The following is a 17,404-nucleotide window of genomic DNA, read 5'->3' as shown; positions in this document are numbered from 1 at the left end:
TGTGCAATGTAGGTAGATACTGTAAGTTTGCCCGCGGGATACGGCCCAACATACGTTGGAGTCCTGCCCAGCCTGGGACGATGAGCGCAGCGCTCTCGTTTCAGTCGTCGGAGGAGATCTCTCGCTGCCGGCCGTGGTCGCTTCCATGGTCAGCAGCCCGGAGGCCTGGCGTGCGGTAGCCCACTTCTGCGAGGTGGTCCTCTCGCAGAAGGAGAGTGCCGAGAGGGATCGGGAACGGGCCGATCCCTCCCGCCGTCAGAGGAGACGTAGGAGGCGCCGGGTGGACGACTGACCGGCGTCTCCCGCCCTGTGGAATGGGGGCGTTTGGAGAATTCCACCACGGTATCCCCTGCCTGTCGTAAGAGGCGACTAACAGGGGCCACGAAGGGGTCGTCGGCGGGCAGCAGGGGGCTGTCCGCCCTAGTGCATTTCTGTGCATCTCTGCACATTTGTCGGTTGACCCCCGGGATGGACGGCAGTGTGTAGTTGGCCTCACGCTGCCGTAGACGCCGAGGGCGTCCTTCGGTGCGCGGGGGCTTCTGAGCCCCCCCCCATAGGAGACGGGCCGTAAGGCGGCACCGCGCAGGGGCGGCTGCGGTCGCAGACTAGACACTTATACGTCAGAGGAAGCCCGCAGCCGTCCCTAATGCGCCGAAGAGGGCCACCGCGGAGTTTTAAGTTTGCCTTTTTGAACGACCAACACCTCAGTCCGCCCCGTGGAAGATGCAAAGTCTTCGAAACGTTGGGAGAACATTATAAGATATAATTCCAAAAACTAGGTTTATTTCGATATCAACAATTGTATTGAGTCATATGTACACTAATCTAATAATCACGCTATATTTGTAGCCGCAAATGGTCCCGCGAGCAGAAGGCAGTGGGCATGGGCTCGCCGGTGTTCAACTACATGGCGGCCAACACCATCAAGACGCCGCCGGTGGGACAGCCGCCATACCAGGTAACGGAGAATTTCATGACCTACCCTCTGACGGTAAACATTACTATCATAGCATGCCGCCCTATTACACATTTTATGTAATTTTAGTTTTAGCCTAAAGCCTTTCGGTAGTAGAGGAAGGCCGTGCTCAACAGTGGGCAGTATATAATACAGGGCTAGTAATATTATTATGAGCATTCTTGAGTGTGTTTAGTCTAGATACGAATAAAATTAGCTAAGGTCATAAAGATTTATAACTTATTACATAATTATCGAGTAAACAGACCAAAGCTATCCGTCTATTGAAATGGTATCCTTCCCCGCAGGTGACGCTGGAGGAGCGCATGCGCTGGGCTCAGATCGCGGAGGCGATGGTGCAGGCCAACCACTACGCCGTGAGTAGAAACCACTCAATCACAATTTATGTATAATTTTGATAAACACATGCATAATTTTAGAAATGCAAGATCAAATGATTTAAATCCGTTCTTTAACTGCAAATAAATGTATACGTAAAGATCGGATCACAGCGTATAGACGTGTTTCGACATATTTGAATAAACAAGCCTGAAGGTTTTCTGGGGTCGCTAAAAATGGTGTCGGAAAACCAAAATTATGTCACAATAGCAAGTTATTTGATTTATACGATGTTACACCACCTACGATCTTACCCCAACGAACCTTACTAGGTGTTGCTCGGGGCTTTGCTGTCGTCGAAAACCTTTCTCCCTACAAAAGTTTTTTAATACTGTAGCGTTTTATAGCGCGACATAGATGTAGGCCGTTATACGGCGGGTATTGGAAAATATGACTGTTAGCCATCATACCGCTTTCATAAATAATTGACGACTGTCTACTGTCTAAGATTTATGTTTAGATTGGTGACGAGGGCAGATTGAGAAGGTTCTTATGTTTACGTTTCTTTCACAATGTTGTTGTATATAGTTACTCCCTTATTCCTAAATGTTTTTTATCTAAGGAAGGAGTGTTCCTGTGATAACAAGTCTGTTTCTCAGTGCTGCGGCATGGCAGTCTTCGCAGTGCGTAGACATAGGGCCGTTGTGATTGGCTAATACTGAGATACAACTTGAATCTAGTTGGCTGTCAGATAAACAAAGCTGAGAAACAGATTTGTTATCACAGCAATGCTCCGTCCTTAGATAATAACGTCTATGATTAAGGGGGTTATATTATATGTTGTTGAAGTTTGTTTATCATTAATTTGTATTATTATGTGTTTCGTCAGCCGGACGCGCAGACGATGGCGACGCGTCCGTCCTCGGCGCTGTTCGGCGGGTACCCGACTCTACCGCCCGTGCCACTGCCCAGGTTGGTCCATTTCTATCAAATAAAGGAGGAGGAACTAGCTCTTTTCTAGGTATTACTAAATCGTTGTGAGCACGTTGAGTATTCTACTGTAGTTATTGTTTTAAAAAAAACAAACACACATCAAAACTTTATCTCAGAAGAGATAGATAGGGTTGCAACCAGAAGACACACTTTACATCCGTGGTACGTCTCATAATGTGATGGGAGCGAGCCTATGGCCATACTAAGCATAAATATCGGCTTCGCGCTGACACTGAGCAGAAAATCCCAATATCATTTTAACTGACTCGGGACGCGAAACCAGAACCACAGAGCGGTGGTGCACCACTCACGCAATACTACACCACTGAGGCAGTCTGTTAGTCTTTAAAGATTTTTTTGATACGGGTACAGAAAAGTGACCGCACTGCACCTGATGGTAAATGTAGTGGGGTCCCATAGAATGTCGACTGACGAGAGATGATTACCACTCGACAGTCGACACAATTGTGCCTGTTGGAAACGGATATTCATAGGCTGATCACGGAACGCGACACTTACGTGAGCCATTATGGCGGGTTTTAATACTTTTTGATACTACTTCATTTAGATATGTCTGATGATTTGTTATCAGGATGTGCTCAATATTGCGTGTTTTGTGCAGGATGGGCGTGCTCGGGAACCACTCGGGCACGTTGAACACGGTCGCCTCCCGCGGGAACACCACCTCACACCACAACCTCTACGGTGAGTCCTCAACACTCATTTCATTATTACAAGCAATTGTTTCTCTCTCCCGTCCAGAAATACTAGAAGACTCTTAATGAACTGCCGGTTTCATTTGTGCCTCTAATGAAACTGGCAGTTCATCTCTCCACATGAGGCTTCTTCTCCTTTCTGCATGAAGTCGCCAGAAATTTTAGGCATCAAGAGTATACAGGCGCCAGATGTTTAAATTGCTTGTATGCAAGACCCAGAAGTATATTAGATGTACTAATGATGTATTTCTATTTGTATAGATTACAATTTATTCTTCAACCGATGGTTTAGAATTCTCTGCGCATTCTGAGACGAGTTGTGGTGTTCTAGGCTATGGTGGGCACATGGAGTCCAGCAGTTCAGAAGCGTCGAGTCACGTGCAAGAGCGAGCTGACCTGCTGGTGCCCAGACCCAAGTCGAGAGCCAGGAGTATGCATGTAAGTACTATACGTGGTAAATTAATTGGTCTTTTACAATGTGACCAAACTACACCTGATGGCAAGAGTGAAGAGATAATTATCCTTCGCCCGTCGATATAATTATGTCGGCCTTATTGAAAGCGTATACATAGAGTGATCCTGGAATGCGACACAGTTATGTAGGCCACTGAAGCTATATAATTTCTTACCACTAACAACCGACGTTCTAGAAAATTCCTTGCGTTGTATCATGCATGCAGCATTTGAGTGGGATAAGAGTTAAAAAAATAACCACACATACCATAATCATAAAAAATATAAGATAAAACTAGGTACTGAACGTACTGCGTAAAACCGCGAGTCCAAATAAGATGATAATATTTGTATACCGTTATCCTTTCCTATGCTGAGAGACCTTCAGTGCCTTATTTATGTCTAACTCTATGTGATAATTAGCATCATTTACTTTTATTTTCAGAACCAAACAGGGATCTACTACGACGTGGACTACGAGAACGCCCCGGAGACGATATATGGGACTAAAGGGATACCTCTCTCCACGTACACCGTCAGCCGCGGACCGCCCTTCTACAGGAGCTAGGGTACACTGACTAGACCTTACAAAATCTAGAACGACTGCATTCAAAATAATCATTGACACGGGTTCAGTTGGGGTAAGATCGAATCATGGGGTAATATCGTTGATTCAAGATTACTACACTGTAACTAAAACTATTTTAGGTGCAAATAATTATGATTACAAAATAACACTTCAGCCTGTGTTGCTTGTATTAAGAAATATGGGGTTCAGCAATGTAGAGGTTGGTAATAAGGAAATTACAGCTTTAGCTTGAGGATTCTTGGTAATAAATCAAACTCCGAAGATTATTGTCAGTTATCTTCGAAGCTTCACGAGTACGTAATACACAGCCAAGTACTTAGATGGTGTAACAATTAGTAGACGTACTGTTTGAATAAAGGTATACATTACTTTTATACGGGTGGCTTGGTATGATAGCGTCTTCACACAACTACATACTTGCACATACGTAGCTGTCCAAGTGAGTGTCTCTATAGTAGTAATTTGGTAAATAACGGAATTACCCCCTAATCCGGTATTACACATACAATTAGTGAGTTGGGGTAATAACGGCTGTATTGTACTGATAGAAACGCCTGGGTGTACTTACTTTCCACCTGTGTACTCTATATGTCGCATGGAAAAAAAAACATACGTCAAAACCGTAGTAGTTGGTTTGAGGAAATGTTCTAAGAACAGACAGTCCTGTATAATTCGATTGTTATAGGTCTTCTCATTGATATTAAATCTGCATTCCAGTTAACCATCAGGTCGCTGGAGTCCCGGGATGAATATATGGGACTGAACTGTATATTCTTTGGACATGCGCGCCGGGAGGGGTGCAAGTAGGTGCACGTGCATCCTGAAATAAATCACAATAAATATAAGTCACTGAATAAACCTGCAACAATGGGAACTATCGACCACAGGGGTTTTTTATGATAAAGCATTTTCGAAAACTCGATTTGGATTGAAAAAAATCCTTTATGATATTATGTAGTATAATAGGTACAGATGCACCCCCCTAAAACTTATCTTGGCGGCGCTCAATTTAGGTACGATAAACCAATGCGGATGTATGGTTGCCAAACATCTACATTAAACAAGGGTGGTTATTTGTGTTTTCATTTAAAAAATTATTATATCCGGTGTTTACCTTCGGCTGGTTTGTAATCTTGTCATCGATGTATGATGTCCAGCTAAAGTATTGTGAAGTTAAATTGTCCAATTTTAGTTCTGGCAACGTTAAGCGTATGATTTTAATGGAAGATTGAGAAGTATAAAAAATAAAGCATTTTTATTAAGTAGTTTTGTCCATAAAATATTTATAATTAAGTGTAAATGTAAATATTAATTTCACGAACCTCCCAATATATTTCTACCTAGTCATAAGGATATATTTTTATCTCAATTTTGTCCAAAAACTTAACTCACGTAGTCGTTATGCGGCAAGAAGCGCAACATGACGATCAACATACGCTCATCATTTGCAATTCACGAATGAAATACCGCATAATTTATAGGCTCTGTTGAACAATATATAAGCCAATTGTTACTAAAGAAATATATTTTTATAATGTGCATTTTTAAGTGACCCTTTCTCACATATTTGATAGGTTTTTGAATTTTCGAAGAGAATACATGTGCCGGTAGATGGCCTTAGTCTCTCTTTAGTCTACGCATGTCGCCACTAGATGGCGTCATAACGAATTTGTGCAACGATTTTCTGCCTTCCGTCTTCGAATGTTAACAGAGGGCCTTCAGTAGTAAATAAAATTAATCAAATACCAGAAAATAAGACTGAAAAAGAAATATTCTCTTATATACTGCTATCAGTGTTTGAGCTGTTATTGTTTGCTCTTTCTGTATTACGTGAAATGCTACGAGAATGAAAGAGATAAAATATTGATTGTGATCCGCACAAAAATTATTGCCGTCAATGGTATTTAGAGGCAATAACGGATCTCGTCGACTTTTAGCTTCGTACTGATTTAAAAAGTATAAAGGGATTGATGTTTCGAAAGGTTGATAATGTTATTTACTGCTGAGAGTCTGTTGTAGATTAAGTTATATACTTAGAATAAAGACGCATTTATTGTACATTTGATTTATACGTTATATATACAGAGTTTTATATTATTTTTATAGAAATATTAAATTATAGATAAGTACGTGTGTATTCTTATTATTTCTTTGCAGTTAAAATCTACGATTCCTTAACAAAAATCTACACTTTTGTTCCTAGTAATTGGGTACCTGGGTAGAATGTGTTGATATCTTAAAATTGGGTTAACGCAAAGAAATTGAATAGTGTAGTTAATTATAGACCGAACATCAGGGCCAAATTTGTGCTCCAAAAGTTACCAGTTGGTAATAAGTACTTGTCTTATTTGAAATGTTTGTATGTCAAAATGTCATAACATCCTTTGATATTACTACAAAAATAACATATTTACAAAGAATATGCTTTATGAGCATTAAAAACGTATAAATCATGATATGGAAAAAATATGAAGTATTTTACATTGATGTTTTGTTATTTCATGATGGATTGAATAACCATCACATAAGCGCAAAATTTTTGTAGGACTATCTTATCAATGTCTGCTCTATATAATCTGAGAACTCTTTGGGTTAGGACTTTATTTTTTGTGACTGTAGGCTTTAATATTAAATATTTTTCCACGACAATACTTATGTTACTTGAAGAATTTGCATTCTATATATTTTGCGACTTTTCCTAATTGGATGATTACTTATGGGTAATAAAACAGTAAATATGTTGTCAAAATTTATTTATTTTCATAAAAAATACTCTTAAATCTAATTTAATAACGTAGTTATAAACTATAAATGCATTTCATTTCACTAAATTTACTAATAAATAATTTACTAAAGTAAGCTCTGAAGATTGAAAATAAATACTATAATATTACTTGTTCAGATGAAGCGAATTATTTAAAAACTTGTTCTTTTGAATAGTTCTTGCACGAATCTTTAAAATATCCCCGTTGACTCTTCATAATCCGACACAGTTGTTTCTTCATCTTTTTTAAACCGTACTGTAGATAATTAAAAAGCAATTAGTAGTAAGTAGCTTGCCACATACTATGCTATAAGATATTAAATCTCGTAATTCCCAGCAATTATAAACCTTTACCTATGGGCGTAGCTGGAGAGAAGGCAGGGGGGTTGGTTTTGCTCCCGCTAGCTGCCTCCCTAGGAAATCCGTAGTTACGCCAATGACTACCTACATATCATCTATTGAGTATTGATGTTAACATACCAAGCCATATTTGTTGCAAAAAGATATGACGGATGTAAAAAAATAAGCAGAAAAATATGGAGCAAACGCGTACAATTCGCTTCATATGTACATATTATCGTTAGAGGAGAGATCACTTCTTGAGATAGCAGTTGTTGAGTACATTGTAGTTGAACCGGTAGCCGGACTCCGGGATGTCGTCCGTCACCAGGTTGTCGCTGTGGAAGTGCACATACAGCGGTCCCGGAGGAGTAGCTGTGGACAGAACAATGCAATTAGAATCACGGTAGAATTTTGGTGTAAAACATTTGTTTTGACGTTATTTTTTACAGACATATTACAATTATTTTTGTTTCGTATCGTAAGGAAGAATGTTTTAAGTTTTGATACGAATGCCTTTGGGCACTATTTTGTGAAAGATGAGGCCACGATTCCTATATTCAAAATGTTCAAAATCAATGATACCGTCAGTTGAATAACTAGTTAGTACATATACAGTTGATTTTAATATAAACTCACAAGCAATAATTTGGTTAGCAGCACTCGTGCCGCAGAATTTGGACCCTCTCAACCCGTCAGCGGTCTCAGCCTCCGGGATGAACAAGTAGTCCTCGGATTGCGACACGCCGGCTGTTACCGGGTTGATCTGACAATCCGTGTCCACGTAAAGGTTATTCTCCTCGCGGTACGCCATGTCGTAACTCGCTGATGTTAGTCTAGAAACATGTAAGAGGGTAAAATGGATTTAAATTAAGTTACATAAAATCTTACGTTAAAAATAATGATATTTGGAAATAAAACGAGATTGTGACTGGAAAGAAAAAGACATCAAAGGCTGACAATATGATAGCAAATAATCATCTACTATAAGACGACGGGTATATCACACTATCGCCGTCGAATCCAAAGACCGTTAAGGCAGTGAATTCACAGCTATAGATATTACGACAGTTTGGTTTATAGTAACTGTTGAAGGACGCGACGTCTCTCCTTGTCGACATTTTTAAACTATACTGTACTTACCAGGTCTAGTGTAAGGTACAAAATCTTAGTGTATTATATGCTCGAAATGAGATTAAAGCACTCACTTAACACCGCAGACGTCAGGAGTTCGCTTGAAGCAGGTGGCGTAGGCTAGGTTGGCGATGTAAGGGCCGGCGCCGCGGTTGTAGTTGAACGACTCGAACGAGCCCGACCGGTCCGGGTAGTACTGCAGGCAGCCGGGAGGTGCTGGAGAGAATACAATTGTTTTATTCTTAACATGTATGTACCACGCAGTCAAATACACGAATATTCCACCAGGCCTCCTTGAAAATTGCAAACCGAGCATTTTCAGATCAGGCAATATACAAAAAAATGAACATATGCTATTTATAATTCTTCTCATTACGTAATTTTTACTCACCAATCATGTATTCGTCTCTGTCAGCCGAGGAACTCAATGGGGTTGATGGCAGGGAAGAGGTGATCGCTTCGAAGATACCATCGCGATACTTACTGGAAATTATAATCTACGTTAGATAATAGACTTAAGAATTTTATTGCATCGCGACCATTGTGCAAGGTTGAAATATAACAATTATGGCTTACATTTCTTTTGTCCGGAGCCACATTTCGGGAATAGCCTGAACGCCTTAATTTTAACGACAATTGAGAGATCCAATGTCTCGTCGATCATAATAGGGTTACGGTACACTTAGGCTGTACATTTTGTAACATCAGATCCAGTGAAGTCAAGTGTCAACTTATTTCTTTTCTAATATAGTCTTGTACAAAAAATAAGTCAAAGTTTTCTCACCCTAAAGTGTTGAAACACTCGAGCTGTGTGACCTTGATCTTCCACGTGGCCTGCGGCAGGTTCGGCTGCGTGCTGCGGTCCGCGATCTTAAAGTTGATCCTGATAGACCTGCTGTTGATCGACGCGTTTACTCGGATGTACACTGTGGAAATATTAATCGAGGTTATAAGAAGAACAGAACTGTCTCATTATTAAAAGTCTAATTACGAAAAATATGTCTATATAAAGAAACTACCCATCTACATTATTATAATAAATAGACAAAAGACGATGCAAACGACGCCAGTAGGTGCAATAGGCTTTGGGACATGAGTTTAATAACGTAAAGAAGTATAACTTGAATATTACTAAATATTTTTAAGTACAGGTCAATAACGAAGTACCAAAATTATCTTCTATAACATCTTAGTACTAAGAGAAAGTTTCTTTTCCATGCAAAACTCTCAAGTCATGACCTGGTCCGACAAACCGTATAAGGGTCTAAACTAAGTAGTGTTTACGTACTGTGCTGTCCGCTGTTGTCACCGCACAGTGAAGGGATCATGTCGGAGTTGGCCTGCAGGTTGGTCACTTGGAAGATGTCGTTTCTGCACGTGTAGCCCGGACGTTGGGTTACATTCTCAACAGCATCGATCTGCAACAAAATAGAAAATCTATTAAGTACTAATTGTCTGTTAATATTTATTAAGAAGAATATTATAGAGTCGTAATGAATATAGGGTTTTCGCATGAATGGACTGGGCTTTCCTTTTAAATTCTATACGGTTTACTAATAAACTTTACTAACTTTTCTGGTATTCTTAAAATATTAAGGTTCTATTGTACTAAACAACGCCATCTATTAACCTAAATGAGTACTACAATCAAACTAACCGTGGTAGGTGGCGCCAGGTTGAAAGTTTCGAAGTCAATTCGGAGCTGACAGACATTGTTATTGTTGATCTCGACGTTATAGGAGCATTCCAGACCTGAGGACTCTCGGTTCAGCGGCGGGTTGATGAACACGGCTACCTTTGTGTTTGTGCGGATGTCACACGCGTTAACTGAGAATGTCAGAATACTTATTTAACATAAATAAAAATATGTGTTTAAAGAGGTTAAGTCAACACAACATTCAGTCAGTAATATAACTATATAATTTAGTAATCGATACAATAGGGTACCGGACTCATTTTTGTTCTTTACATTTTTAATTTTCATTACATAAGGAATTATTAAATTCCGGTAAGAAATCAACAAGTTATAAGTCTTTGAATTTCGGTGGAAGGGGTAATTAACAAGAAACAGAAAAGAGACGAAATATCCACATGTGACGTCATCGCGAATTACGACGCGTGCGAAAGAAAGAGATGAAGCGATATCCCCACATCGCGCCCACTTCTGCACATTACAATATTTTAAATATCAATTACTCGCTCATTTCTGAACCAATTTTTATGTAGTTTTCGCAGGGGTGCTTTTTTTCGTATTATTAACCATTACATATAGAATAATATACAAAATCAAGCATAGGCCGGTCCCCTATTATATATGATTCGAATTCTTTATAAGTGAACTGATAAATCCAACTCACGCGAGCAGCAAGTTGCGAAGACGCCGCAGAAGCCGATGGCCTTCCCGCCCTGCGTATTGCACTGGTTGCGCGCAAGGCACACGCCACCAGTGGACCGATCCGAACCTAGGCAAGGCTCACCGTTGCCCACGTTGAAGATGCTCCCCGGCGCCTGACGCGGAGCTGGAAGGAATTATTGTTCAGTGCCATCTAGCGGTACCGTGGGTTCAACATATGCAGTCACGAGAAGAAGTGTAAGCAAACCTACCGTCACAAATGTTAACATTTTAATAAATCTTATAGAAGAATTTATAACTACTCTAATAAGTAGTTAAGTAAATTTAATTAAATTAAATTATTATCTATTATTACATCAAATGAATGTATCGGAAGCATCTTGATTATCTAATATTTATAGATAGGTACTCACATCTGTGTATGTCTCCTGCAGATCCATAATGCGCGGTGACGAACAACAGCAATAATTTACTTAACGTGTTTACCGCCATCTTTATTGTGTCTGTAAATTAAAATATATTCTGCTGTACCTTTACATTTTACAACATTACAAAATGAAATTTGCAAAACATAAACACTGGTCCCTTGATTCGTATATAACAGACTTTATAGAACCATAGGCGAGCAAGAAACAGAGGCTGCAAGTGCGATCTTACAGTAACACAACTACAAGTTTGAAGTCTGGAAATCTCTACATAAGTATTGACTATTGATTTGGTTCCGAAGTTTCAGTAGACAGCTACACTATCGCTATTAAGCTCTTTTTATATTCACAACGAATATAAATCCAACATAGCTGCGAGCAAAACACTACGATTCACAAACTCCCGTTAACTTATACTGCATATCGTTATAGACAATATAAAAGTGCACATATTTATCACCGACGATGCCTCACGCAGTTAACCTCAAACGCATAATGAACTGACGTTTTCACCAATATCGCCGCAATTAGGAGCACACGAGAGCCGACACAGCCACGGGCTTTCTACGAGTTTCTAATTGCATTTTCCTTATAAGCTACATAGACTTGTATACCAATCTTATACGTATTGTTATTCTAGAAATGTCTGGGACAATACACTTCTGGGCTTGGGTAGAACCCTACTTTTCACATATTGTTATTGAAGCAAATCGGCTTATTAAGACGCTGCGCAGCTAAAAACTTATCATGAAATCTAAACTGTTACAGAAGTTGATAATTTGATAATTTTCGTCAACAACTTGAGCGTCTGCGCGCGGTCTCTTGGCTACTCCATGTCCACAAATACCCACAACACTTAAGAAATCGTGAGCGCGCGTTACGAATATTTAAGGACAGGAAAATGTGACTAGAAAGTGATAGAGACATTGGGATTCCCGCATCTCTCCGATTCCAAGAAACGCCACCACAAGCAGCAATATAATATCTTAGTTCTTGATAGTTTTAAGTGACAGTGGTGGATACTAGTCGGAAGACAGTTTGTCTGTACATTTGTCCTGTTGATAATAATACTGAAGTATAATAAGGGGCGATTTTGTTATACAAGCTGAGAACTCACGCCACATTTTGTAATTCTTAAATATCAAATTATTTTTTATCATAATATTTGCCACTCTAGCAGCCATTTTCAATTAACGATTTCAATCTCCATCCGATTCCGAGAAAAATCCAATAAAATATCATCTGTTAGCATGTCATGTGAAACGTTGTTCTGCCTGGTCTATTTTAGAAAAGAAAGAAAAGCGATCGGGATTATTTATTGAAAATGGCGGTAAATATTATTAACACTCGGTGTTTAAGACAGCTTACAATTATTCTGACGAATGACGAAAGATCTCAATAAGCTAACAAGTAAAGAAATAATTATTGAATTTGCCACTATTTCATACAATAAAATTAATAGTGATTTTCATTCAACATTCCATGAGCGAAATGCGAATTAACAATAATAATCCCGCTGCGTCTGAAGGTTGCTAGGCGGAAGACTATAATGACCAGGTATTATGTTCTTTGGCACACGCTCATGGGATAACGGTGTTCCTTAGCTGCCTCATGCGTCGGTAAATGTTAACGCATTATCCATCATTCCCAGTTTCAAGGACCGTTATGTGCTATGGTACGGTGGTACAAGGTTCGAATCGTAAAATGATCTTGTTAGTTTTTTACGGCACTACACGTGGTAAGTGAAGTATCGTCCAGATTATCGACTGTTGAGAGATGATTACCCCTTGTGAGTCGACACAATTATGCTCGCAGTTTTGAACAAAAGCTGATCCTGGAACGCGATATACCTTATGAATTTATTTATTTCGAATAGTAAGCGAATACTTGTATTGATAAAGAATACAAATTGTTACGTTATTTTATTATTATTCCCGCAATATTGCTACTATTCGTAACGACAGGTCTTTGAATCGTGGAACCCTGAGTTCGATCTTTAACTACATGTATTCTGATTTGAAAAACGCTTCTGTCATGGAACAGAAATTACTTTTTAAACAGTTCTGGATGCCCGACATCTACCTCATTGTGAAGGTAACATACTAAATAGGGTACCGGACTCATTTTTGTTCTTTACTATTATCAAATATTTACATTATATAAATTATAACACAGAAGGAATTATTGAAATCCGGTAAAAAATTAACAAGTTATATGTGTTTGAATTTCGGTAGAAGGGGTAATTAACAAGAAACAGAAAAGAGACGAAATACCCACATGTGACGTCATCGGGAATTACGACGCGTGCAAAAGAAAGAGATGAAGCGATATCCCCACATCGCGCCCACTTCGGCACATTACAATACTTTAAATATGAATTACTCGCTCATTTTTTAACTAATTTTTATGCAGTTTTCGCAGGAGTGCTTCTTTTTCGTATTATTAACCATTACATATATAATAATGTACAAAATCAAGCATAGGCCGGTCCCCTATTATAAAAAAATATAATTACAGTTAACTGTATTTAGCTTAACAGTAAAACACACAAGCAACAAAACCGGCACCGATAACATCATTTAGAACTCCAATGTGTTTTGACAGCTTCAGAGGGCGTCACAGTCGATTTGTTTCTGAGCGGAATACCGCTAACTGTAGCAGATTGGAACCGGTCGCGGCGCGCTGGCAACACGAGAGCCGGCCACAACGGTACAGGCCCTTTCGCAGTAAAAAATCGGAAAATAACCTGCCCAAAATTGATTACTCTGATAAGTTAATTGGTAAGCATCTCTGGAGCCGTAGAAAATGTTACGTAGCAAACACATTGTACTCATTAGGAACAACATATTAAGCTTCATCAGGTCGAGAAGTTACATTTGCTCCCATGTCCTACAAGTCGGAAATATTCACACGAGACTTGGTGTTAGAAATACGTAGTTTAGCTTTTGCTCGCATCTATCTAAATTCTTGGCAACTAGTCGCTGTTTTAATGGTACGAAAGGTCCCATAACTCGCGGAGCTTCCGTAAGCTTTCGCGCGAATAACGGGCCGAGCTTATTGTAAGCGCTGTTAAAGCATTACAAGAAGTTATAAATCAACAATATAATATTTGTGTTGTACTGTAAGTAATTTTTTTTTATTTGAATTTGAAAATAAAGGGACGTAAAGCTATAATTTGTGAAGTGTGTGCACAAACGTGGCTTACAGGTGTATTGACACGAAATGTTGAATACCTACTTAATCTGTATAACAGGGCTTTATTTCATAATTATTAAAACTCTTTATTGTTCATTTAGTACAGTTAAAAACTGTTATGGTGCTATATGTATGCATAAATTATAAATAAATAATAACGAGTAGTATACGGACTCATTAAGTAAATATTCGTATTGAGATTTTAGAATATTCATTACACTTCCTGATGGAAATGTAGAAAATAAAAATCAGAAAATGTAGGTTTTAATTCAATTAAGAGCAACCAACATTTCACCGCACTCGTCATATAATAAAATTACAGTCAATCTGCATAGGAATCAATCAGATAAATAACTGGTATAAGTGAATCTACATATTTGTGTAACGAAGTTATCATGCGACTGAACTAGCGGGCAAATGTGATATCGGCCTGATTTTTTGTTTTACATTCCGGTTTAGACATAAAATTGAGATGTTATCCTAGATATTTTACAGTTTGACTAGTTCCTCGAAACGTCTTTATTTATTTTAGGAAGGCGCACCTACATTTATAATTATTATTACAATACCTATTTTACCTAGTGCTTATATATCATATGTTGTACAACTAGGAGATTGACTACATAATTAAGCTTTTGTAGTAATTAATAATTTGTAAATTTATATAAAACAATAATGTGCATCTAGTGGACCTACTGCTGTGTTTCGGTTTAAAAAACTGGGTATGCCTTGAGTAGTAAGAATTGAGTTGGGCTTTAGACATGAATTGTATCTCGAAATGAAGAGAGCAGTAAAGTCGTTTTACGTATATAAATTTTAATGACCCGATGAACTTGGTATTCAGAATAAATCGAAGCAAAGCCTTTCCACGAAGAAAGTTGTAACCGAAAACTATCATTTCTTATAATAAAGGCTCTTTAAATTATTAATTATCAAATATTTATGGTAAGTACTTATTGAGTCCTTAAAAGGTTCGAAAAATAAATCATATATTTTAACACGTTTCTATTTATAGCGCGTATATCATACACTATAAGCAATATGAGAGACATCGCGACCCTGTATATGATATGCCAATCTATTTCACTGACCGTTGAGATACGAAAAAATATGTCTATAGCCCATTTATTCTAGCTATTACCGCTTCCCAGCCAGATCCTAAATCCAGTAGCCGCCCAACCATTACAGATTTAGACTAATTTACATTCCAAATTCCCAAAACTAAGGCAATAACTAAAATCCAGCTAAGTGAACCACGTATTTTCCATATAATGGACAGCAGAACAGACAGACGGCGCGGTGTAATATTAAGGAACACACGTGGGCTTCGTCTCGCGAATAAAGCGGTATATAATTTAATTAACTCAGTGCTGTTGTACCCAGGGGCATAGATTTTTGGCAGGGGAAGCATAGTACGGGAAATATAATATAGGATTTTAAGGTTACGAAAACGCCAGTCGACCTTACGTCACGAACGAACGGACAAGAATGTGTTATAGTGAACTTTTGAAAACGAACATTGCTTATTGCTGGTGGTGGGATATATTTGATATCCGCCCGGATAACTACCACTGTACAAGGTGTTAAAACCCGCCATGGTGGCCCACGTAAGTGTGTCGCGTTCCGGAATCAGCTTCTGGATATCCGATTCCAACAGGCCGACATAATTGTGTTAAGCCGAGGGGTAATCATCTCTCGTCAGTCGACATTCTATTGGCCCGCACTCCACTTAGCATCAGGTGCAGTGCGGTAATTTACCATGCACGTACAAAAAAAATGTCTCTAAAAATTTTCGACGCAGTATGGCCACAACAAAATACAAACACAGGAATTAAGAACCTCTACTTTCTTGGAACTTAAAAAAGCTACCTAAATATAATATTGTGCTACATTTTTTTTACCGTTCATTTCGCACTCCGTCGATCAATATTTTTAAGGTAATGAGAACATGACCATACACAGGTCGATGCACAAAAACTTGCATGATGGAACGATAAACAGACACTGATTAATTATTCGATAGTAAGGCGTCGCGCAGACGGCTAGGATTCTTATTTTTTGCACTACTAATGATGGGAGGTGCAATGATAGGTATAGTACTGAGATGACCTCTTTGGGGGTCATGACAAAGTTATTAATTTTAGAGCCTAGGTGTGATAAGTAAAGACACATGTAGAGAGTAGGTATTGTATCACTTCAAGTCGAATATCACAACGATTAATGTTAAGTCGATCTTAATGTAGAGTTGAATAGCTCAAATACAATTTGTTTTTAATTATACTTAAGCTCACGCCTCTATCTACAGATGGGTAGGTGAAAATACTACTTGGTTGACATTTTAAAGTTACGTTGGAAGTAAAAAGGGCGAATTTTATGCCAAACCATAAATTGCAGTCCTGAAAATTCAACTTTGTTTTTTCGAACAACTCACTTCTTCTTAATACTTGGTAAACTGAATTATTATAACTTCTAATTAAATTTCGGGAGTTTGTTTGTTTTACACCTTTTTCAACCACGTGTATGAGATTCGATCAGTAAAGGCTGATGTAAACACAAGTTAATAATATAAGGTGTACGTACGTGCGCGTGCGTCGGCGAGCGGCGGCGGGACCGCGGTCCGAGCCACTGCCGTCACTTATATAGAGATGAGATGAGCTGAGCGAGGCGCGGAGGTCGACATAGCGAGTGCTTCAACATATATATACCACAGTAATATTATAAATGAATAGGTAATTATCCACGATAATGTTACTGCACTTGGCGTGTAAACTTAAACGAATAAATATCGTAGCAACAAAACAAAAAGCTTACAAAAGCTAAGATCGTATGATACATTTATTACAAACAGTAAGGACACAGGACTGTATTAGTCAAACGATTTGATAAAGTTCGCAGGAACACGCTGGATGCAGGCCGCTTTTGACAGGTGCGTCTGAATAAATTGGGGTTTATGTTTAGCAGTGGACTTCATGTGGCCGAAGATAATGTTCAATAATTAATAGTGTATCGAATCAAAGGTTTCTATCAGTCAATCAGTGATCCGATCTACATACCCGTATATCTCTATTCTATTATTCATGACTAAAAATACACACATTCACACAATCGACCATGTGTATTTTGTCCCATAGCCTATCGCCATCCGAGCC

The 17,404-nt window shown here is 38.8% G+C and overlaps 2 protein-coding genes across 4 annotated transcripts in view; one reads left to right on the top strand and one right to left on the bottom strand.

The window, feature by feature from the left end:
* The window catches only part of LOC115444518, a 31,577-nt gene extending 25,389 nt beyond the window's left edge, over nucleotides 1-6,188 (top strand). For 2 of the 3 annotated variants that reach the window (XM_037440059.1, XM_037440060.1), the window contains exons 16-21: nucleotides 850-958; nucleotides 1,264-1,332; nucleotides 2,184-2,266; nucleotides 2,910-2,992; nucleotides 3,335-3,441; nucleotides 3,902-4,140. In XM_037440059.1, the coding sequence (XP_037295956.1) occupies nucleotides 850-958; nucleotides 1,264-1,332; nucleotides 2,184-2,266; nucleotides 2,910-2,992; nucleotides 3,335-3,398 (408 nt within the window). In that variant the 3' untranslated portion in view covers nucleotides 3,399-3,441; nucleotides 3,902-4,140. Of the gene's footprint in view, nucleotides 1-849; nucleotides 959-1,263; nucleotides 1,333-2,183; nucleotides 2,267-2,909; nucleotides 2,993-3,334; nucleotides 3,442-3,901 lie in introns of all 3 variants that reach the window. The other variant, XM_037440061.1, reaches the window with a different exon arrangement.
* Nucleotides 6,189-6,896: 708 nt separating this feature from the next.
* LOC115444539 lies at nucleotides 6,897-16,869 on the bottom strand. Its single transcript, XM_030170355.2, has 10 exons — nucleotides 16,836-16,869; nucleotides 11,049-11,138; nucleotides 10,640-10,801; nucleotides 9,940-10,109; nucleotides 9,571-9,700; nucleotides 9,067-9,208; nucleotides 8,674-8,765; nucleotides 8,357-8,498; nucleotides 7,788-7,984; nucleotides 6,897-7,523 (listed from the first exon to the last, which is right to left on the bottom strand). The coding sequence occupies exons 2-10, from the start codon at nucleotides 11,125-11,127 to the stop codon at nucleotides 7,402-7,404; spliced, it is 1,236 nt and encodes a 411-aa protein (XP_030026215.1). The 5' UTR covers nucleotides 11,128-11,138; nucleotides 16,836-16,869; the 3' UTR covers nucleotides 6,897-7,401.
* Nucleotides 16,870-17,404: the final 535 nt, after the last annotated feature.

Source organism: Manduca sexta, chromosome 18, assembly GCF_014839805.1.
Source record: "Manduca sexta isolate Smith_Timp_Sample1 chromosome 18, JHU_Msex_v1.0, whole genome shotgun sequence".
Taxonomy (NCBI): domain Eukaryota; kingdom Metazoa; phylum Arthropoda; class Insecta; order Lepidoptera; family Sphingidae; genus Manduca; species Manduca sexta.
Note: the sequence above shows the minus strand (reverse complement) of the source record. Positions and strands in the feature narration are given on the sequence as shown.